This window comes from Arvicanthis niloticus, chromosome 25 (assembly GCF_011762505.2).
Source record: "Arvicanthis niloticus isolate mArvNil1 chromosome 25, mArvNil1.pat.X, whole genome shotgun sequence".
Lineage (NCBI taxonomy): Eukaryota > Metazoa > Chordata > Mammalia > Rodentia > Muridae > Arvicanthis > Arvicanthis niloticus.
Genome location: NC_133433.1, coordinates 21,642,316 through 21,667,622, shown reverse-complemented (window position 1 = coordinate 21,667,622; position 25,307 = coordinate 21,642,316). Strand labels below are relative to the sequence as shown.

Here is a 25,307-nt window from a genome sequence, read left to right as displayed (position 1 = left end):
TTGGAGTTGAATGGAGAGAAGCTGTGTGGCCCCTTCCATGGGTTACAGCAGCCAGAAACACACTGTGCTTGCTCTCTTGACTAAGGTTGTACAGAGAGACACAGTGGCCAGAAGACTGCCAGATGACAAAATTCAAGGAAACAAACCCAAGTAACAGTTTGCACTTTCATCTGTCTATGTTAAAATGAAATATTAGCAATACCCAGGCCTGCCTTCCAGCCTTCCAGCCAGCCTGCCTGCCTTCAATCCCCTCCTCCCCTCCTCCCCTCCTCCCTGCACCCTTCATTTGAAAACTAATTATGCTTTAGATTCCTCAGGTAAGAACCACTACCACAGAATTCACCTGTGTTTGTAGTGATGTTGATCCATCATGGAGGAGACTAAAGGAATCAGGACAGGGGTCCATACTCCACACCTACCACCTACTATACACACACACACACACACACACACACACACACACACACACCACACCACACCACCACCACCACCCCTAACCCACACATCCCCCTTAAGAGTCTTTTAGGTCCCAAAACTACACTGGGAAACTTGGGTTAGTTCTTCAAGCCATGCTTGATGAATCAGTTTTTAAGAGATAATTAGTTCTCCCCATAGAGTGTTCAAGAAAGGAGAGTTCATCTCTGAGGAATAACCACTCCCCTAGACTAATTACCCATGTAGCAGGTATTAATACAACATTTTAAATGAGACAAGTTTCTTGCTGACCCAGGAAAGGGAAAGTTTTGAGAAATAAGAGAATGATGTCCAGTCAGAAACCAAAAAGTAGTAAAAGAAAAAGTGTTAGAATAAAGTTCTTCCATTTATTTATTTTCACTAAAATCAGTAACAGATAAAAGAAGGAAGGAAGGGCTGGAGAGATGGCTCAGCAGTTAAGAGCACTGACTGCTCTTCCAGAGGACCTGAGTTCAATTCCCAGCATCCACCTAGCAGCTCACAACTGTTTGTAACACCAAGATCTGACACCTTACACAGGCATACATGCAGGCAAAGCATCAATGCATGTAAAATTAAATAAGTAAATAATAAAGAAGGGAGGACAAAAACTGAAAACATGGCTACTCATTTAAGTCTTAATCTAGAGACAGTGGTTGTGAAGCCAATGGGGATTGCCACTGCTCATCTTCGGTTGTATCCTTGAAGGTTTCTTGACTTTAATTCATTCAGAAGGCAAAAAGGTTCACAGTTCTTCTCCCTTATATGACTTTCCAGGGAAAATAAATAAATAAACAAATGTGCAACATTTACATGTAATGTAAATGAAAGAACAGGAATATCTAAAAGCATTTTTTTTAAAAAAATCTCATGAAATTACAAAGCATGCCATGTCTTAGAATCAAAATATTTGAGAATTAAAATAAAAAAAAAATTTAAAATGCTAGATGCAATTATGACCAAGACACTTTCGCAAACACAGCCGACAATACATTACCGTACAAATTAGTAACAATGAATGTGTCTTAGTCAGGGTTTGTATTCCTGCACATGACGAGGAAGGAGGTCAAGGAGGAAAGGGTTTATTCAGCTTACACTCCCACATTGCTGTTCATCACCAAAGGAAGTCAGGACAGGAACTCACACAGGGCAGGAACTTGGAGGCAGGAGCTGATGCAGAGGCCATGGAGGGGTGCTGCTTACTGGCTTGCTTCCCCTGGCTTGCTCAGCTTGCTTTCATATAGAACCCAGGACCACCAACCCAGGGATGGCACCACCCACAATGGGCTGTGCCCTCCTCCCTTGATCTCTAATTTTGAAAATGCCTTACAGCTGGATCTCATGGAGGCATTTCCTCAAGGGAGGCCCCATTCTCTAATGATAACTCCAGTGTGTGTCAAATTGACACAAAAAACCAGCCAGTACAGAAGGTAACTATGAAAAATAAACAGCAAGAATGGCTGGAACCAGCAATTATAGAGGAGGGTTAGGAAGACAGTTTCATCAGAGAAATGAGGGCTCAGCCACACAAACAAGGGGACCTGAGCTAATCCCTGACATCCATGTAAAACGCTGGGTAGGGTTATAAAGCACACGGAGAGACCTGCATCCACATGGAAACACACTTAAAACAAATGCAAGAATTATACATCAAGAACTGCCATTATAGAGAGATACCCTACTTGATAGGCATCTTATTTAAGGCAGTGGTTCTCAACCTATGGGTCACAACCCCCTTGAGGGGCCACATATCAAATATTTACATTATAATTCATAATAGTAGCATAATCACAATTATGAAGTAGCAACAAAATAATTTTACGGTTCAGGGTGTGGCGATTTAAATAGGTATGGCCCCCATAGACTTACATGTTTGAATGCTTGGCCCATAGTGGGTGGCACTATCGGAAGGTGTGCTCTTGTTGGAGGAAGTATGTTATTGTGGGGGCAGGCTTTCAGGTCTCCTATGTTCAAGGTATGCCTGTGTAACATACAGTCCTCTTTTGCTGCCGATCAAGATGCAGAACTCTCAGCTCCTCTGCCAGCACCATGTCTGCCTACAAACTGCCATGCTTCCCACCATGACAATAATGGACTAAACCTCTAAGCTGTAAGTCAGCCCCATATTAAATGTTTTCTTTTTATAAGAGTCGCTGTGGCCATGGTGTCTCCTGCAAAACAAAATATACTAAGACAGGGGTTACCACAACCTGAGAAGCTGTATTAAAGGGTCGCAGCATTAGGAAGGTTGAGAACCACTAGTCTAAGGACTGTAGGCATTGGATAGCCTCCCAGTGTGAGTTATGAGAGAAGCTATGGGCCACACAATTATCAGTTCTAATCTTAAGTATTAAACTAAATGAAGCATGAAAGCAACCTCTACAAACCCTGGACACCAAAGGCTGGTTGAGTTGCCACAGGGACAATACATCATATGGAATTTATTGCTCTGTTTGCGCCCTCCATTAACTGATTCTACATCTCACCTTTTCACTGTAATAAAACGGTGTTAATAAGTACAGCCCTTTGCTGAGTTTTGTCATTCATCCTAGTGAATTATTGAACACACAGTGGCTGTAGGGGCCCTCAAACTTGAGGTCAGCTAGTCTGAACTCAGTGCACTCAGGAGGCCCCAAGCCATGGCTAGTATCTGAAGTGAGACCAATCTTGCAGAGTGTTCCCTCAGGCTCCAGAGCTTGCCTATTTCCTGGTGCCCTTCTCTCAGCCCACAAGAACTGCAAATGTTCTTACAAACTTCTGGTTGAGGGAAATTCTACAGCTTTGCCAAAAGCTGAAAAGCACACTCTACAGAATGGTAAATTGGGTTTTCAAAAACTCTCATCACATTACAAAAAATATGTCAAAGAACTTAATAACATATATGAACTCCCCAAATACCCTTTTCAAGCCAAATGCGAGCAAGGGACTGGGAGAATTACAGACAAAAGATAAACTTCCTGGAAGAGACTCTCATTCCATAAGGGGATGCACACTCAAGCAGTGGGTCCAAGAGACCACTCTGTCCCTGAGGGGCAGAACAGGGAGAAACGCAAAGCAAAGGCTACAGGGAAAGGCTGCACACACTGCAGCCTGAGCTCCTGGAAAGATCCAGCTTTCCATGGACAAAAGGAGCAACAAGGAAGTAGCAAGTCTGTACCACCTTGCAGTTCACTCCCAAAAGAGCTGACTGTCCACACGAGTGACTCTGGGTCATTCTGTGTGCTATATGGTGAAGGTCCCCACCTGGCCTTCCAAAGAACTGAGGTGGCACTTGGCACATGTCTCTTGTGAGCAACCTACCAGCCAATCTTACCAACTGGCAGTGGAGGCACTGCCAGTAGCCTGTGAGGACAGAGGCTTTTCAGTCTCCCCAGCCCCCCACCCCCCTGCCTGGGAAGTCCTGAGATGCAGAAGCCTTGAATAGCCAGTTCTGGACAGGGCCAAAAGATACATCATGGGAGGTACTCAGCAGTCCTTGCCCCCTGCAGGTCCTTCTGCCTGCGACAGACAGAACTTGGCATTGAAGATGAGATCAGTGCTAAAGCAGTCAGACTTAAATACAGAAGGTGACTGGGATGTTGAGGAATCTGTCACACAGATGGAAGCAGCATGTGCTCCCTAGAGGAAATGAGGGAATAATCCTGCCCAGCTAAGCACAATGACTAGGGAAGATGAAGGAAGGCCTTCCACTAGTACCCCGGCAAACAGAGATACTCAAAATAAATGTCTACACAAGGAAGAACAGCCAGTAAAAATGACTGGGACACAACTGAAATGTGAGCATGCCCCCAACGTCTAATTAAATTCCAAAATTCACGATTCGATCTGAAATAAGTTTATAACGAATATCATTGATTCTATCATGAAGAGGTTATTGAACAGCTTCTATTATAAGCACCCTTCACTCTAAATTTACCTTTTAATCAACCTCATTTGTACAAAATAATTCGAAGTAAATCGTAGACATCAGTGTGCATGACATCAGTTTGTACGGCACATAGTTCAACATTTTTATAGTTTTTAGTGTAAAGTCCACATGAAATGGAGAGCACTAGCCTTAGGTGGCCATCTCCTGAGTTTTAGCAAATGTATACCCTACTACTGCTAAAACCCTACCAGGACCAGAACAAGAACCCTACCTATTCCACTAATCGTCACTCACAAGCTTCTCTCATCCTACCCTACTCTCGGCGATGGCTCTGCTGCTCTGATGAATGCTTTCCTGTCTTAATTTTCTTACTGTATATTAGTTCTACCTGTTCTTAAAGTCTTATGAAAATGCTGCCATATGTCTTTCATATGTTTGCTCTACCATACTGTAGTATGCTGCTACCGTACTAGTTAACCAAGGAGGAGGGTCACCGTCTGCATACATGAGTATGTAAGAATGAACAGAGTCTACCCATTCTGCTACTAGACACTCCCCACACTGGACTACTTACTATGAACCAAAATTGCTAGAAAAACTCTCCAACAAGATTACTGTAAATACAGCAGCTTTCCACACTTGCAGGTTCTACATCCGTGGATTTAATCAATAGCCAATGGAAAAATGTATCTCGGCCTATGACGCTTACATTTGTACTTAATGTGTACAGACATTTATTCCTTGTCAATATCCCATGAACCCTCTAGTATAAACAACTTGCATAGTTCTTGCATTGAATTGGATATTTGGGGTGGATAGTTTTATGTCAAACTGACACAAACTAAAGTCCTGTGAGAGGAGTGAACCTCAATTGACAAAATGTCTCCATAAAATGAGGCTATAAGCAAGTCTGTAGAAAATTTCTTAATTGTTGATCAATGGTTAAGGACCCAGCCCATTGTGAGTTCACACACACACACACACACACACACACACACTCCCCTCTGGTGGTCCTGAATTTTACAGGAAAGCAGGCTGAGCAAGCTATAGCCGATGCATCGGCTCCTGCCTCCAGGTTCCTGCCCTAGTTGAGTTCCTGTCCTGACCTCCCTCGGAGATAAACAGTGATAAAGTGTAAACCAATTAAGCACTTCTTTCTAAGTTGTTTTGATCATGGTGTTTCCTGACAGAAATAGTAACTGTAACTAGGACAGTACTAGAAGTAATCTGAATAAGGGAGGATATGCATAGTTTACATGCAGTTACAACACTGGTTTGCATACAGGGCTGCCATTTCTATGTGAGAAGGAGGTTCTTAGACCCAATCTTCAGATAAGGACGGGTTATTATATATGACTACATATTATTGCTTTAGATAAATATGCAGAACTGCTGGGTCCCAGGGCATAAGCACATTGGGTATTATGAAAAATGGACAGATCGTTCACAAAGTAATTCCATTTAATGTACTCATTAAGAACCACTTACTACTCTGCCAGTTAGAATTATGGTGTTTTTACGTTTAGCCATTATAATGAGTGCATTGTGGATCTTATAGTGAGCTTCATGTATGCTGTCCTGAGAATTAATTATGCTGAGCACATATTTCAGATAATGGTAGCCATTTACTTCACTCAGTTGGTGAAGCATTTGCTCAAATCTTTTACACAGACTGCTTTTGGTTTGAATAGATTTTAAAAGATTTCCCTGAAATCTGTCCATTGGCATTCATAACCTGTTTCCCCCTGGTCTGTTTGCTCAGCTCCTCAATGACCTCTTCAGATCATCAGTGTGCAGTACTGAAGATGCAGAATGTATCAGTATCGGGTATATTTTAAAGACATCACCAATATACCAGGGGTGAAGAGTTACAAGGTTCCTTGCTTCACCATGAGATGTGACATCTATTTCAGGACTTACCTTGCAAGTCACTGGCTCTAAGAAATACAGACACGAGCAGAATCCTTGTTATGGGCAGAAACAATGCACTGATGTGGTGGTCTTGAAACCGGGGTCAGAATATTAACAACTCTTTGTGGCTCTCACCAAGAGTGAACGTAAAGTATGAGTGATGGTTTTGACGGGGTTTTTTTGGTTTTGTTTGTTTGTTTGTTTGTTTTTCCTTCACTAGCTAAGTTACGAGAAACTTGATCACCATTCCATCAAATTCCACTACTAAGTCTGACTTCCTTGCCCTCCAGTAGCCAAGCAACACTGTAGTCCTCTCACTTTCTTTTGTTTGTTGTTATTGTTGTTGTTGTTGTTTGTTTTGTTTTGTTTTGTTTTGTTTTGAGACAGGGTTTTTCTGTGTAGCCCTGGCTGTCCTGGAACTCACTCTGTAGACCAGGCTGGCCTCGAACTCAGAAATCCACCTGCCTCTGCCTCCCAAGTGCTTCCTCTCACTTTCTACAAGAACAAACCTACCTGTGTTCTGAGAGAGGTGGCTATTTTAATAATAAAAAGTTTGGTTTTTTAAGTCTTTATAAAAGATCTATCACCAATTCAAGGATAAGCCAGGCATGGTGGTATGCACCTATCTCCCTAGCTCTCAGGAGGCTGAGAAAGGATCATACAGGATAAAAAGTGGGCAGGCTGGAGGATATTATTAGGATAAAAATGGGAAATTCTGAATTTTATAAACATTAGCTGGACAGGCTTCTTGAAGTTCCCACCCAAGCTCCACAAATCACCTGTTCTTCATGCTGTACGTGTGATTAATGGAGACCACCTTTGACCTCGGGCATTCGCAGAATGCTGTGATCCTCAGCAAAGCTTGGAAATGCCAAGACTGAACTGGACCAATGTGCAATGCCTACCAAACATGTAACAAAAATCATCTTCAGCAGCCTGGACTTGTTAAACAAAGTGTCTCCAGATGTTTACAGATGCCTCTCTGGACACTTCACAATACTTTTTACAGACAGAATTCATTGAGGATTACTTTGAAATTAATCAGTTTCTAGTTGTTCTGGATCTACCTCTCTTTTTCTTTAGCAGAAATGGAAACTCTGTCCCTTTAGCTTCCTGTCTCTCTGATTTCTAGATTCTCAATGATGAAATACTCAGGAATTGTTGGTTGCAGTCAATTCTGAGACTTTAGAAAAAAAGCCTTTGGTTCTCAACCTTCCTAATACTCTAAAACAGCTCCTCATGTTGTGGAGGCCACAACCGTAAAATTATTTTGTTGCTGCTTCATATCTATAATTTTGCCACTGTTATGAATCATAATGGAAGCATCTGATATGCAGGGTATCTGATATGACCCGCTAAGTCTTTGCCCATTCTGGGCCTGATCACTAAAGCCTCACTGCACAGTTCACACCTTATTTCCACAAAAATCTAAAGGAGAATACAAATAACTTTTGTACCAATCCAAAGGTAAGGCAAAAATAGTATTTGTAGAGTTATCTGAAAAAGAAAACATGCACACAGTTTTGACTTTGTTTATCCCACACATACATCTCTGTGTGTTCCCATCACAATGTATCCCAGTCACACAGAGTTATGACCAACACCACTGCCATGTTCAGAGATGTCCCATAATTCCGATCTCACTAACTACCTTGTTATGCTCTAACCCTCACTGTAGGAGCATGTAATCCCAAAATTTTTGACCTAGTGCAAAGTGCAATTCTTTAGGCTTTATACAAAATCCACACATGCTAAAGCTCAGGAAGAAAGCTGAGCACAGTCATGATGTATAAATATAAGACAACACTGGCTAAAAATATTATCTTTATATAAAAAGTTTTGGGTCACCATCAAATTCAGATTGGCAAAACGGATCAGCTCTGTAAGTTAGCATGGACTGTAGGATGTAAACATACCTCTTAGGATGGCAAATTTTAAATGGTGTCCATAGATTTTTTTTCCAACACATAAAGTCATTCATTTATCCAGCAGATATGCTAAATCTCCACCCTATCACACAACAGTGAATCAAAAGGCAACTTAACCCCGTGAAAAGAAGCTAGAAAGGCAGGAAAATGCACACTGCCCAGACAAAGGCTGGTCAGCATCACAGGATATAGTCATTTGGAAAAATTAGACTGTCGAATTTCAAATGTGCTAACTCAGGTGCTAACTGTTGCAAGTCACTCTATAAATATCTGCTCTACTTTATAATATGGCATTGTTTAAGGAAAATTGGCAAATCTAAGCTTTAAAGAGGAAATGGTCATAATTCTTACAAAGAAATTTCAAACTATGAAGCCCAAAAAGGAGAAGAAAAAGTCAACAGATGACTCCATACGTCAGGATTTACATGGGTAATTTTAGCTTATTCTTTTGAGTCATGTTTAAAAATAAAAAGGAAAATTGAAACCTTGCAAATAAGTGCAGTTTCTCTAAATACTGCACGGGCGTGCACACATGCACACACGGAGGGGGAAAGGGAAGGAGAGACAGAGAGAGAAGAAAGAAACTGACTGGTGTGACCCAAGAATATGAGGAACCTGTAGCATGCTATCTACTGTACCTAACACTGGACGGACTTGATCTATCTGAACAATTCTCTATATCCATGAAGTACACATGTTCTTAGAATTCTTCTCAGTTCTATCATTTATCAATAGGATTTCTGTCTTCTTAGCATAAACCTAAGAAATCCCATGAAAGAGGTCATCTCTGAGAACTTAGGACATCAAAAGCAAAACAGACAACAGCACAGCTACGTCTCTCCTCAATGCCCTTCAGTTTGATAACAGAGATATGTGGAGATATGTTCGTCTGTGTGTTCACTCCAGTGTTGTCTACCTTTCTGTGGTGGACTGAGCATCTGCTCTGATGCTCAAGACTGATGCACACACACACACACACACACACACACACACACACACACAACCTAACTTAGGCAGCTGCTGTAAAATACCAGATACAAAGACAGCAAAAACACATTATCTACAGTACAGCAACCCCAAAGCCTCTGCAGTATTCTAAATAAGAGTAAACTATGGCCAAGGTCCCAAGTTTTGAGGTTTGGTTTTGGTTTCAGTTTTGGAATTTGTTTGGGTTTGGGAATGATCCAGGCACTAAGCATGGTTTTAGTTTTAGAACAGCTGAAAAGAAATCAGAGAAGAAACTTCATAATGTGAGGTTTATGTGAAATTCAACTGCAGCGCCCATAATCGGGTTTTATTGGAACACTGCTACATTCCCCTCTGGCTCTAGTGGCCATGGCTACTTCCAGGCAAGAGCAACAGAGCTGAGAGGCTGTAACATTGGCTACATGGTCAGTTCTACCTGTCTAATCCACCACAGTGGGTACTCTGCAGCCAGGTTCACACCGGACAACCTTAGTCAAAGTAGGCCAGGAGATGCAGCAAGTCTAGCTCTGAGAAACATGCATGGAGAAGCCCTGCTCGGTTTGCTCCTCACTGCTGCTGGCTGCTTCTTTCCTGGGTTCCCCACAAAGAGCCAAGAAGCAGAAGAGGACACTAGGAGCCAATGATCATTGCACAGCCAGAGCCAACCCACCTGGGCTTTGCTTTCAAATGAAATCAATTTCCCAGAAATCCGGTCCTATTCCTAATGATCGGTGCCCTTTCAATCAAACAAGTTAGAGAGCCCATACACAGACCCTCATCACCACCAAATGTAGTAACTGTATTTATATAGTGACGAGACCTCCCACTAAGAGCGAGTTTGAAGGAAGCACTATCGCCTTCACTATGAAGATGGAGAGAGGCTGAGAAGCACTTGGAGAGCTTGGCTGGTTTACCTATATTAGCAGTAGACAAGCTTGAGTTTGTATGCGGGTTAAGTTCAGCTGGAGACAATCTTGTGGACTGAGCTTTCATCTCTAGAAGACAAGTTCTAAAGAGAATGGTGAGTCTGGCAATGGAGGTTAGCAGACCTGGTCTAGAGAAGCTGGCAAAGGAAGCAATTTATTTGCGTGTGGAGAGTGAGGGTGGGGGTACCTCCAACGAAAGGAGAGCAAACTGAAGTGTGAAAGTGAAACAGTTTACTAAGCCATTCATGGTGCAGAAAGGGATGACAAACAGGGAAAGGCAAAATGGCTGGCATGCTAATTTAAGTCTCCTGCTTGTGAGAATTCCCAGAGGCCAGGACTGGCCCTCTTCCCAAATTCCCCATCCTATTGGTTTAGGACACAGATCCTTATTAATAAATATTCTGGGGCTTGAGATCACCCCTTTTCTGATCAAGATTTGACACACAGCAGATGATGTGTAACCATCTGAGTCCCAGAGTTCTGAGCCATGCTGGCAACAGTCGGTTAGGGTAGCAAGGACCTAGCAACTCTTGCTGGTAATTCCGATGAACTTTAAGTGTACCACGTACTGAAATTGGGCCATAACAATTTATTTCTTGTGAACTGATGAAGAACGTTGTTGCTGAAATACACAGGAGTCAGACAGAAAGGCAAGCACGGAGCTGTTGTAGAAGTTCCATGTGCAAACACTGAATGTATGGAGACAGGCTGCGCAGGTCGCAGGTCTGAAGCACTGCTGTATAGGGATGAACAGAGCACAGCAGGAGGCAGACCCTGCTCTGGAGTCTGACTCACATAGCAACAACTTTGGTGAACTACCAGAACTCTTCAATAAGGAAGTGGCCGCGTCAATATAGGTTCGACTTTACAAAGCCTGCTGTGACATCAAGTGGAGTGAGAGTGGGTCTAAGCAACAAATGATCTAAACTACAACAGCAGTTTCAGAGTCAACACCCGGATCTTTACTCCACATATGTATATCAATTCTATGTCTACACACTAAAATCGCATGATGGCAGAAGAATGTTTTCTGTTCTCTTGCAGTGCCGGGGGATCAAACCCATGGCCATGACACACACAGTGGGCAGACACTCCTCCAATGAGCCACATGCTCGGTCCATGTTTGGGTGGTTTTGCTTTGCTTTTAAAATGTTTTTCAGCAGCCACTCTGCTGGCTTCAAACCTAGAGTCCTCGTATAAGGTGTGTATCATTATGGTTAACACAAAATTATTTTTTAATATGAATCACAAAGGTATCAAAATGCATAAATGCAGCATACAACCGTACAACAAAATATATGAGGCCACACCCCAAACTACAGAACAAGGCAAAAAGAAATTAAAGATCTAGATAAATAAAGATATGCCAGTGTCATGGGATGGAAGACTTGGTGCTGCTGAGACTCAGATTCTCACAAACTGATGGAGAGTCGAAGTAAATCTCAGCATAGACGTAGGATGCCCCTCTCTGCAGAATCTGAGCCACTTACTGGAAAGTAAACATGGGTACACAGAACTAGCCATTCAGAACCCTCATTAAAAGAATAAGAAATATGGACATTTGCTACCTACTTTCACTAGTTACTATGTACTTAGAATAATCAGGACTGTAGCACACACTTAAGCACAAGTAGATCATTTTTAAAATACATGATAAAGAACACAGAAATAATTATATTTATTTAAGGAACACGTAATAATTATACTCTCATTTATTTCTTAACAAAGGCACCAAAAACAACCTAATGATAAAAGAAACTGCTTTCAATAAATTGTGCCGTTACAGCATAAGAAACAAAATAAAGCTCCTCTAAACTAATTTGAGAAAGATTATAAACTTAAATATTAAATCTATAACTCTGAAATCCTTCTAAAAGAAAACAGAAATTACCTTTCTGACTTAAGAATATAAAGTTCCTTAGGCTAGAGAATATGAAACCAGAAATAGAGAAGTAAGTACTAACAGGAAAAATATTTGTTCTTTAACCCCCACCATTACCTGAGAACCCCACACCCTGTGCCAACCTCAACCATGTAAGGACACATCCCCGTCTGCCTGAAGACCATGCCACCTAAAAACTACATGTAAATCTCTGTGAGCCTTCCAGACTTCTGAGGAACTTCATCAAGAACCTTCTGATTCTGCAGAAGGTTTGCTCCTGTGCTCAGAAGCTGTACCTAGGCCTGGGTGAGCTGAGACTCCCCACTTCTGATACCCCATTCACACACACAGCAACACTGGGTTATACCAATATTCAACCCTAAGCACTGTTCAGCTACTCCATAACCTGACAAGATGGGGTATCAGCAAACAGAGATCCAAATGTCACTGAACAAAAGTCAGATAGCCAAACCAAGTACACTACCAACAATTTAATTCCAGATGCCTAGGTCTCATTGCAAAACAACCAAACCAAAACAAAACAAACAAACAAAAAAACAAACAAAATCCAAGACAATGAGTCTCCTCCAAAACTTAGCAATCCAATGGCAATGTTCCCTGAGAAATGCAACATAAATGACTTACAACACAATGATTTCAAACTGCAAACATATATATGTTCAAGCAACTTGAAGAGGATACACATATTTGGTAAAATGCAGACTGCAAAAACATCATATTTGGGTGAAATAAAACAAATAATTAAAGATATGGAGATAAATAAAATTTAATAAAGATAGAGTTTCTGCAAAAGGTCAAACTAAAATAAAACCTGAAAAGTTCAATAATTAAAATAAAAAGGTCAGAGCAAAGCCTCAACAGAATAAATAAAATGGACGTGAGAACATTAGGTCTTGAAGATAAGGCAGATGAGTTGAATCACTTGGTCAAAGAAAATGTTACATCTAAAAATTTCATGATTAAAAAAAAAAATGCAGGAACTCTGTAGAGAGACCAAACCTACAAATCACAGGTATAGGAGAAGAAAGAAGAAACCTAGGCCAAAAGTACAGAAAATATTTTCTGCAAAATCATAAAAGAAAATTGACCAGATTATAGGAAAGAGATTCCTACCAAGTTTCAAGAGGTGTAAGAACACCAAATAGAAAAAAAAAAAAATCAGAAAAGAAACTCCCAATTTCATACAATAAATCAGACACCAACTGGACAGAACAAAGAACAGATGTTGAAAACTGCAAGGCTACCATGAGACATACAAAGGCAGAGCTATCAAAACGACAACTAATTTTCAATAGAGACTTTAACTGGAAAAAAGGATTGGAACTATGCTCTACAAATTATGAAAGACCAAAGATGCTAGCCTAGACTAATCTACCCAAAAAAATATCAATTGCCATCAAAAAAGAAAGAAAATCTTTTCATAATAAAAACAGACTAAATGAATTCATGATCAGTAAGCCAGGTCTACCTACAGAGGACAGGGGAAGGGGTTCCTTGGGTATGAAGAGAAGGATAAACACACCCAAGAGGGCACAGGGAATAAATAAAAAAATTCCCAGTTACAAAAGAGAGCCCTAAGAAAACACCTCAAAAATAACAGAGTGACGCAGGTTAATACATATTATTCAACAACTGTCAGTCTCAAGTCCTCAGCAAAAAGTCACAAACTAGCAGACTGGATTAGAAAACAGGATCTATCTTTTTGCTGCCTTCAAGAAACACAACAAACCAAACAGAGAAAAGAAAAAAAAAAAAGAAAAGTTATCGATTAGGACATGTTGTCCTCATACATACAGTTGAAAAGAATGTCTATTTAGAATACATAACTCTATCTCAATAATACAAAGGCTGTATGGTGGGAAAGCAACATGAAAAACTGACAAAAGAAGAATGTGTATGGGAAAAAAACCACAGTGAATACAGAAAAGCAGCCGTAAACCACAAGAGAGGCCACCTCAGACCCAGATTTTAAAGGATGGCTACCTCAAATGTTGGTGCATATGCGCGCTGGTTTGAATAAGAATGGCCCCCACATGCTCATGTAGTTGGATGCTGAGTCATCAGGGAGTGGCACTACTTAAAGAACTGGGAGGTGTGGCTTTGTTGGAAGCAGTCTGTCACAGGGGCCAGGCTTTGACACTTCAGAAGCCCAAGCCAAGCCAATCACACTCTCTCTCTTCCTGCTGCCTGCAGATGCAGACGTAGAGCTCTCAGCTCCTTCTCCAGCACCACGTCTACCCATACTCACCATGCTCCCCACCATGACTACTGCAGACTAAACCTCTGAAACTCCAAGTCAGCCCCAATTAAATACTTTCCGTTACAAGAGTTGCTCTGGCCATGGTTCTCTTCACCCCAGAGGAACACTGACTAAGACAATATGTAAATAAAACAATTAGAGTCCCTCATCTTGGCAGTGGTAGGAATAGAAAATATACTGTATAACCACTCTACTAAAGAGCTCACCAGTGTTCAATAAAAATTAAAACGCATCAGTCCTCTAACACAGCAACTCCTCTTGCTTTTGCTCAAAAACATCAATACACATTTCTTACAGAGCTTACATATTTATAGATTGTTCTTCAAAACAGTCTACACAACTAGAAATTGCTCAGGCATCATCTATCAGGAAGAGAGATCAACAAACTGTGTTCTACCCACACAACAAATACTAGCAGAAAAGGAGCAGCAAGAAGAAAAGGAGCAACAGTGAGGTAGGGTTGTGTGCAGTGATGCAGGTGGATCCCCAAAACATCCCGCTAAGAGAAAGAAGCCATTTCACACAAAGTATTTACAAGACAAATTCCAAAACACACAAGATTAATATGTTTCTGTCACTTCATCAGATAGTGGGGAGGTTAAAGAGAACTTTCCAGAATGGTTGAACAGGTTGGCAAATTACAAAGAAAGGTAATGTATTTACTTCATCAGATAGTGGGGAGGTTAAAGAGAACTTTCCAGAATGGTTGAACAGGTTGGCAAATTACATAGAAAGGTAATGTATTTACCAAAACGCCTTAAATTACACACTAAAATTTGTGCAATTCATTGTATGAAAATTTTAATTTTACCACAAAGGGAAATAAAACTATAAACGCAGGCTAAGTTCTTGCTAATGGCAAGGAAGCACCGATGACTGGCGGGGGGCAGCGGGGGGGGGGCTAGTATATTGATGTCTTTTGACAAGTACGTGGCATGAAGCAAATATATTAAATACCACAGCAGAATCTAGGTAGGAGTATCAAGTTGGATGCACTTTCAAATTTCTTGATGACTAAATGCTTGTTAAAGAATACTACCAATGGAGCTAGAGAGCCAGCTCATCAGTTAAGACCACTCAGTGCTCTTGAAGAGGACCCAGGTTCAGTTTCAGCACCAATGTGGCAACTCACAACCATTCTTAACTCAAACACCCGGGGATCTAACACCCTTGTCTGACCTCTGTGGGCACTAAGCAAACATCATACATGCAATGCACACACATATATGTAGGCAAAATATTCATACAGATAAAATAAATCTAAATAAACATTTTAAAATACTTTGAAAATTATAAAGGATCACCAGAAATGGTAGTACCTGCCTATAATCTGAGAATTCTGAAGACAAAGGCAAATGATCACACATTTACAGGAAGCCTGGGCTACATGTCCAGCAAGTTTCAGGACAACATGGGCAATGAGACAGTGATAATAATAATAATAATAATAATAATAATAATAATAATAATTTCAAACCAGCCAGGCAGTAATGATGCATGCCTTTCATCCCAGCAATCAGGAGCCAGAAGAAGGTGGATCTCTGAGTTTGAGTCTAGCTTGGTATTCAAATCAAATTCCAGGACAGGACAGCCAAGACTACAAAGACAAACTCTGTCTCAAAAAAAAGGACACACACACACACACTACCAAACTACCTCTAACAAAAGATATGTGTAACTTTTGGATAAAGCTTTAAAAAAATAAAAATTATATTTATATTATTCTCAGACATAAGACTCAGTATTAATAATTATTCATAAAATCTTGAGAAGCATGTTCTAAAATGTAGAAGAAAAGACTGTAGATGGCAAGAACAATAGTGAAATCAGACACAGAACCTTCCTACACAGCTAGAGAGTACTCAGTGGCATGGGTCCTCCCCTCCTGGAACATGGTTCGAGGCTTAGAAAAAGATAAAAGTGATTCTACAAAGTATGAGTGCTAACTACAGAATACTTCCTTATCTACTTTGTAAAACGAGATATTTAAAATAGATCCCTTCCTTCCACTTGAACAGTACAACACCAAGTGCTGTTGAGATCCAAACACAAGAGCAAAATTTCAGATATTTCATGACCTTACATAAAAGGAATGTCACCATCTCTGCTACAAACAATGTTGTAAAACACAAAAGCCCAAACCATAAAGTAGAAAACAGTAAAATTCTATTATTGCTATACAAAAAGTATCAAATTCTGTTGAGTAAAATATAACACAGGAAATGGCAGTGTAAACAACCAAGGATGGACTAGAGAAGTCCTTGACCTGCCACTCAAGCAAACAAAAGGCTTGGGGTTGTGAAACACACTCTACAGTCAATACACGCACACACACAAACCAAAACCACCAGGGTGAACAAGAAAGTCACAGAAGAATCAAAACTGTCACGTCTTACTAGTACCCAGGAAAATGCAAACCTGAGCCATGTAAGAGTACTTAAAGTGCACCAAGCTTACAAGCATTAAACTTTCCAAGAGGCCAACAAGAAAGGTAACTACTGTAATTCATTGTAGGTAGGATATTAACTCATCCGACCACTTTGGGTTTAATAAAATACCCAATACCCCAAAGGGTTCATTCATGCTATGACTCAAAGAATTCCAATATAATTTCACAGCGCAGAAAAAAATTCAGACACATATAGAAAAGGACAAACAGGTTTCAGTTTGGAAGGTAGAGCAGCCGTCTCAACCGGACTGCTCAACAGAAAGATGCATATAGATACAGTGAGGAGTTGTGGCCATGGAAGTGAAGAGCAAGGTAAACTGAGCAAGAACCAAGTCACAAACACTTTTACTGCGTGTAAAACGAGCACATGCATACTTCTATATGTAAGGATACACACAGGCTTCTCAAGCAGTTTTTATCCATAATGCTAGCAATAAAATATTTCACATTTGGTGCTAGAGAGACAGCTCTGCAGTTAAGAGCTCTTCCTACATTCCATGGGACTTGAGTTTGGTTCCCAACATCAATGCCAAGCTGCTCACGGGCTCCTGTAAGTCTAGCTCCAAGGGAGCTGATGCCCTCTTCTGGCCTCTAAGGGCACATGCACTCATGTGCACATACACAAATACATATACAGATAACTAAAGGGAAAATAAATCCTGCAGTAGACAGAGAGGTGGATGGCTCAGAGGTTAAGAGCACTGGTTGCTCTTCTAAAAGTCAGTATCAATCCTCAGGATCCACATGGTGGCTCACAACTGTTTATAACTCCAGTTGCAAGATATATGATGCTGTCTACTGGCCTCCACAGGTACTACTCATGAATAAGGTGCACAAACATACATGCAAACAACCATCCATACATATAAAATGAAATATTTTTAAATTTTAAAACAATCTAAAAATATATTTTTAATAGCAAGTATATTTTAATCATATGTACATATATAAATATGGTACATGGGTACTTAGCATGCAATGTACAACATAACATTTTATAGATTGCATATATAGATTATATGAGCATGTGTGAGAATAATTAACAAAAAATGTGTAAGAATGGCTAAGAAGTGATACCATAGAAGAAAATCCACAGGTGGGAATAATTTATTCCTTTACATATATACTGGATACTGTTAAAATAATATTTCAATAGATACAGATCTAAAAGTACAGATGTATTTTGTTTATGAAGTGAAAAGTAGTAGTTTCAAAAAGCAAGTACTTGACACAATTTTAAAAATTAAGCCAGAAGCATCTTATTAAAATTCATTTTGACTCAAAGACTGGAAAGGTAAACTTCAATGCTAACTATTCTTTCAATATACATTTGTAACACTAACTTTTGTTCATGTAAAAGAAATTAACTACTGCCAAACAAAATTTGCATGTAAGCCTAAAGCTGAAGAGGCTTTGCAATATGCCATTTTAGAAAACTGGAATTAAAACAGACACTGGAAGTTAACACTCTGCATATGGGCATACGTGGCATGAGAAATACAATAGCTATAACATATTAACAATGACTGCCTGGCAGGGCAGAAATGGCTGTCAAGCCTATGGGAAACAGGAGCAAAATCAATTATAACAATGCTGGCTACGGAATAAAATTATTTTATCAAACAATATTCTTCCACTTTAAAAACAAGGCAATCCTGGCTGCCTTCCATAATGACTGAGTCACTGGGTTAGTTCTGTGGACATACACATAGGAGAAGAGTCAACATTTCTCCAAATTCAGCAAGTGCTCTGTCTACTGCTACGGTTCTCCTCATTAAGTGGACAACCCCCGCCCCTCCCCCCTGCCCCATCTTCCCCTTTCATACTAATCTCTGCTTTGGAGCACAGAAACTACCTACAGCAGGTGGTGACAATTGTAAGAGGAGCCAAGCTTCCCTGACTCTCAAAGCCAAAGGACACCCTGCAACCTTCAGCAGCTTTCCTGTAACTCTTCCCTTTAAAAGCTCATGGACCAAGGGAGCTTAAAAATGTCTCCATATAATAGGTTATAACTTGCTTGTCTTCAGCCATCATTAATCTGATCAGAATTAGTTTCATTCAATGGCTTGCTGTGAAAAGCTAAGAACAGCAGCTGAAAGGAACCAAATCACATCTCTGAAATACAAATGTCAACTGCAGAACAAATGCTTGAACACCCGAACACCAGAGGAACATAAAATAAAGGTAAAATTAATTATAAGGTCTGACAAACCACCACCCAGTCTCCCAGCAGTACCAGCAGAGTTCATGCACTGGATTCCTGAATACACCACTGCAGTGGGACACAGGGAGTGAACATCTCATCTCTGGCCTTCTGTAGGATGGAACAGGTATGTGTTCACTCTGAATGGCACAATCTACCCATGAGTACAATGTTGAACAGCTAGAGTAGGGTGAGCCATCCAGGTTTAGGGAAAGACAGCTGAAGCTTTCCTCAGATTATCCTGGTAAACTGTAAATGCTTTAAATAATTTAACTGACAGAAAAATTATACATTTTAATGGAGTAACTTACAATGTTTCACCATGCAGAATACGTAAATCAGGTATTCTATCTTTAAATATGATTTTATAATGAAATTTTTAAAAATAATTCCTTATCTTGAAATGTATTATATATCACTATCAACTTTAGACACCCTATTATGCTAAACCACACGAGAATATCTTGGACTTACCTAGCTATGCATTTTTACTAAATGGAATTTATCTAACAGTCCTTTGGACTTTGAACTTGCTGGGGATGAAGAAGTAGCATACTGAAGATCCAGGCCAAGTACTTCTCATGACTTTAAAGCAGTAGCTGGAAGAGCATCAAAAGAGCAAATCGTATCTAAGCTCTACTAAGATACAGAATGTTACAAAACTCTAAGAGATCAGCAACTGCAAGGCGGCTGTACAAATGAAATACTTACAAAAATGTATCAAGTGCTTCGGAAAGTTACAATATAATCTACTGCCAAAAGCATCCTATATTTGAAACAAACATGTTACAGAGTAACAGTAGTACAGACTTTCAAGCAAGATGTATACTTTGTATTCTCTCAGGTTTTGCACTTTCTCTTAACCATCAGCACGAATACATGTGTACCATGCATTAAGGCATATCAAATTGACTTAGGCTATCGGAACCAGGAAGCAAAACAGAGAAGAAATGGATTAAGATTAGAGATGTCAGAGAGACTTGCCACATGTTTCTTAAATAAATAGAGGCCTAGGCTAGCAGAATCTTTGTTCTAATCTGCACTGCCCTGCCTTTCATGAGAAAAAAATAGTTTGTGTTGTTCTCTTTTGGGATCAGTGAGCATTAACAAAATATCTAATACTAACTGGAAATAAAGAAGTTATCCCACATAAGCACTTAACCATGGTACTCTTATTAACAAGCAGAAAGTGTGAGTCTTAGCTACTTATTTTTTAATAATCTATATGAGACAGATGATATTAGTTACAAGACTGCAATATGAATCTGTAGTTCCCAGCCCATGGTATGGTTGTAAAGAATTCCCTCAGAGTATTTTTTAGAGCTTGTTTTCTTATGATCTGGCCAAGTTAGGAAAACACTGCTACCAGCACAACAAAAACACAGTTCTTATAGTGAGCAAATTATGGACTTCCCACTTTTTCGTCCTTAAATGGCTGGTAGAGTATTAAGGCACAGGCCCTAACTGATCCCCTTGGTTAAGTAAAAAGAACTATAACTGGGCCCCCTTCTTTCAAGACAGCCAGGACACACTCAGCAGCATACTGTGCACATTAGTAACCTAAGAGACAAAGAAAGTATATGGAGTTGGGGAAGAATAAATTCAGAAGTGCATTCCTCAATGACCAAAATGTATCAAATGATTGTGTGAATTTATATTTATATTTAAAAAATATATATGGATATATTTCATTCTCGATAAGTCTTAAGATTGTTCCACACAAATGCTTATTATTAAATTTCAAAATCTGTTAGTTATCTTGAGAGAACTGAACACCAGTAGATAAGAGTTCCTGGGTAAATACAGACTGATTAAGTAATTTTAAGACCTAATTGACATTATATAACTTGAAGCTTCAAACTGGGAGGAGAAACATGTTCTATAGCGACACCTCCTGGTAAGTGGGAAAAAAAAAAAAGCAAGCCACAGCAATAAGAGGCAGAGGGTGGTGGTATGTGAAGACACTGCCCACAAGGGTGATACACTGCAGCAGCTCCTCTGTACTGTATCAGGAACCCTCTTCCTTAAAAGCTTTTCCAATCAATAAATGTGAAAAAGACTTTTCCTGGACCACTGGCCATGTAATAATGAAGCACATTCTATGAATGAAACACCTGTGTTCTAAAACCCTGACCACATAAATGACATTTTATATGCACATTAAGCGCAAAATGTCCAACCCCTTTCTTCCATATTCTAAGGAGTAAAATTGAAAACTGCAAAATGAAATTCTACTTCATCATTTCTCAACTGAGCTGAAGAAACCTGCTTTAAAATACTGTCTCTATAGGTGCATACTATAGGACTGAACCATATTGTCTCTATAGGTGCATACTATAGGACTGAACCATATCTCCCATCCTCCATCATAGTTTTATATAAAAGTCTAAGTACTAATGAGTCACCAGACCAATGTCACCACTGACATCAGATTCTCAATGTAAAAAACTTAGTGTGTACCCTTTTCAAACCATGATTTTCAAATGTGCTACTTTAAACATGTTTTAGTCAAAGGCTGATTAGTTCAAAACAAAAGCACAAATTTCTGCAATGGCTATAACTCTACTATGGGAAATGCCAGAAGAAAACTTAATAAACTGCTTCAACTCCCAACGCCTATAAGATCTGATGTATTCTATTTAAGAACCCATGATTTAATCAGTGCGGTGCAACGATGAGCAACAGAAAACCTGGAATTTAGTCTGTGCTCTTCCTTCCTACCTGGGTTTCCACAGGCTGAGCAAGATAACCTTTAAGCATTAATTCTCTCACCTTATGTAACTGGAAGACACTAAATGGCACAGCAATGTTATCTGCACCTATGGACTCTCAGGCAGTCAGGGTTGGACTGCATGTCAATGTCCCTACCTCAGAGACCACATAAAGTTACGTTTGCTTTCAGTACCCTGTAATCTTTCAGGTGTACCCTGCTGTAAGAAAGTAATAAACAGAACCACACTTTCTCATTATAATGTAACTGTTTAGCACAACTAGAAGAGTCTTAGTTTCTACTTCTGGTGCCTTCTCCTTCACCCAATCAGAACTCAATACTTACATAAATGGTTATTTAAAATAATGGCCTAGGAAGAATTATGCACTTTATGTAATATATGCTTGGATTTGGGGGAAGGGTTTAGAACACAGGTGTTTCATTATGAATGAACGTGTGCTTCATTATAGCTATGATACTCTAAAATGTGAGCAAATGATAGAATAAGGTATTATACATCTTAATGATACAATAAGGTACTATATATACATCCTGATGATAGAAATAGATACTATACATCCTAATGATAGAATAAGCTACTACGGGCATAGGTGGGAGAGGAGATCCTTGGTCCCATGAAGGCTGAACACCGAGTGGGGGGGGGAATTCCAGGGTGGGGAGGTGGGAGTGGGCGGGTAGGTGGGGGCACATCCTCATAGAAGCAGGAAGAGGGGGGATGGAATAGGGGGTTCCTGGGTGCTGGGAGGAATGGGGTAAAGGGATAAAATCTGAAATGTAAATATAATATCCAATAAAAAAAGAATAAGGTACTACATATGCAAATGACAGAATAAAGTACTATACATCCTGATGATACAATAAGGTACTATGTATACATCCTAATGATACAATAAGGTACTATACATCCTGGTGTTTTCTAACCCTATCAGCAGACTGTTACACTGGTTTATTTATACGGGAATGATGCTCATTCTCTGTACTCCCAGGCCTCATAAGTGACTTCCCTGGATGCACTCAGTTCTCTACTCAAGGGTGTAAAGGATGGTGAGGAAGGACTGGGGTGTAGCTCAGTGGCTACAGCACTTCCCCAGCACACACAAAGCTCCCAGGACGGCAGCAACGACACATTCCACTAGTCAACAGCTACAGAAAACATTAAAATCTTGCTCATTAGCTTTCTCTTTGGTACCTTTGGTTGATTCCGTAGGCTCTTCTCATTCATAGTTCAAATCTATAGCTGCAGCCACACAGCAATGGTGCTGCCTACATCAGATTAGCTGACTTAGGAGCCAGAGAGCCAGGTCAATTTTACCTGTATTAAAGGTGGATTAATTACTAAAATGGCCTTGGCCCTCAAACTGTGTACATAGCATTCTTTCCATTAAGAATACAAACAGTTCTCAGAATGTTAATGTGTACAATGGATCTAACTGCATTACTCTCCCCAGGTACATTTATTCACTCATTTTTCTAACCAAATATTTACTGCACACTTATTAAGGAAAAGAGCTATTCTAGTTGAGAAAAAGGAATAAATAGAAGAGAGTGAAACAAAGACAATATATATGAAGACAGTAAATGCTATGAAGAACCATAGTTGGCTCATCTATTTTCCTGACATATACTAATAAAACCATAATCATCCAATCTATATATGGCGTATAATAAATGGACTGCCCATAGACTGCAGCACAGAGTCTACATCATTTCCAGTAATATTGAGAGCTCACATTCAATACACATGTGTGTTCCAGTTCCAATACTCTAAATATGAGTCAAAGGAAATATAAAAGAAACCGAGAACCGGTGAAATATGACACGAAACAGATTTAAAACATCTGTTCTCCACTCTGCTGGCTAAGCACATGGAGAAGAAAGGTGAATAACCAGTAGGGTTTTTTGACTTTTGCTTTTTTGTTGTTGTTGTTTTTGGTTTTTTGAAAAGAAAAAGGAGGCACAGAGAAAATTCCTATAGTAATTTATGATATCCCTTAGTATTTTTAAAGGCAAACGCAATACATATTAAGAAAACTAAACAAAACTCCTTAAAATAATTTGCAAGAACGATGCATCCAGTCTCATCCCGGCCCTTGAATACACTTCTCCAAGCTGCTCCTCAACGCTGCTGGCCAGGCTGAAACTTACTTTCCCTGACTTTGGATCAGGGCCAAGCGCCCCGAAATCTGCAAGGAGAAGATAAAGGGCCCTCGACGCCCAGCTTCCACCAGGAAAGCAAGGAAGGACCTCACCGTGCTCGGGCAGGCCGGTGCTAAGGTCCCTCTTGGCCCGATTCTGCTCCTCCGCCTCCCCGCCCGGTGAGCGCGGCCTCGCCCCGCGCACGCAGGAGCCTCGCTAAGGATGGAGAGGAGCGATGGACGGATGACCAGACCAGACCTGCAGCGCCCACCCGGCTCCCGCCCGCAGCCAGTGCCTGGCCTTCGGGGACTCTGACCTCTCCGCGCCCCGGGGCTACTGCTGCTACCGCTGCTACCAGTGCTCGGGCTACCGCTGCCCGAGCCACTGCCACTGCTGCTGCTGTTGCCGCCGCCGCCCTTGGCATTCTTGCGCGGGGCCATCGCGAGTTGCTCCAGAGACTGCAGAAACTGGGACCTTGATGAGTGCACTAGGGACACTCCGGGACTCCTGCAGCAGCGCCTCGGCGTCCACTGCGCTCGCCGCGCCTCGGACGACTTGCACCAGCGTGCAGCAGCGCAGGCAGCCTCGCGTGCGCCCAGCCAGCGACTCCCTGGGCTGCCAAGAGCGCCCAGCTTCCCCGGCCTCGGCCCCGCCCACGCCAGGCTCGGCCCACCCACCAGATCTGAAGGACGCCAATACAAGCCAATCCCGAGGATCGCTGGTAGGGGGCGGGGCAGGCTACGCTCCCCCTGCCCTCCGCAGGCCGAAGCTTGTCTTTTGCTGCGTAGTGGCTGCAAAGCCGGGGCGGCTGGTGGCTTTCTAGTCTGCCTTGATCCTCTGGAACGTGGCAAACGTGGAAGCCGGCAGGACTCTCGCGAGCGTTGGTGCTCTGGCTCCAACGGGATGGGGCGGGTATGAGGGCGGTGCCCGACAGCAGCGCACCACCTCTTGGCTTCTTGGGAATTTGGTTCCGGTGCCTAAGCACCTCCAAGAGTTCGCTTGTACTCTTTGAAAAGGATTGGCCACAGTTCCGCCAGTACGCTGTGATCGTTGATCCTTTCAGTGTAAAAAATAAGGATTTGCGGCATTTGTGCCATGAGTATTTTTGGAAATCCTTAGTTAAGACATTAAAATGTTAATAGAACTCAAAAACCCTATTTCCTTAACCATGCACATTCTCACAACACTAATACCTAGAGTTTCTTCATGTCCCCAGCCATGGATCTCCTCCTATGCTTGTGCAGTGTACTGGGTCGGGACTGAGAACTGAGTATTCAAAATAAAATTGGCAGAAGCTGGACAACCAGCTAAGGTCTACCAGAGACCATTATCATTTTTGTATTCCAATTGCCCACATGGTGAGTAACAGAAAAGCATGTAGTGTGTGGTGATTTGATACATTACTGCCAACTTCGAGATCTTTCTGGAGTTCGAGACCACCTTGGAAGCAGCCCCTTGAAGAAGAACCAGAGACAGCCAATGTGTGGGAGGACCCCTTCCTTCCGAGCCTGCAGTTTTCTCAGCCACCACTGACAATTGTTAGGGTCCACTGGCCTTGTCATCTGTGACCGCC

The 25,307-nt window shown here is 41.0% G+C and overlaps 1 protein-coding gene across 9 annotated transcripts in view; it reads right to left on the bottom strand.

Annotated features, from left to right (window-relative positions):
• Asph (aspartate beta-hydroxylase) overlaps window positions 1-24,562 on the bottom strand; it is a 200,437-nt gene extending 175,875 nt beyond the window's left edge. For 4 of the 9 annotated variants that reach the window (XM_076924210.1, XM_076924213.1, XM_076924211.1 and 1 more), the window contains exon 1: window positions 24,051-24,404. In XM_076924210.1, coding sequence (XP_076780325.1) covers window positions 24,051-24,174 — 124 coding nt within the window. In that variant the 5' untranslated portion in view covers window positions 24,175-24,404. The other 5 variants (XM_076924212.1, XM_076924220.1, XM_076924217.1 and 2 more) reach the window with 4 other exon arrangements.
• Window positions 24,563-25,307: the final 745 nt, after the last annotated feature.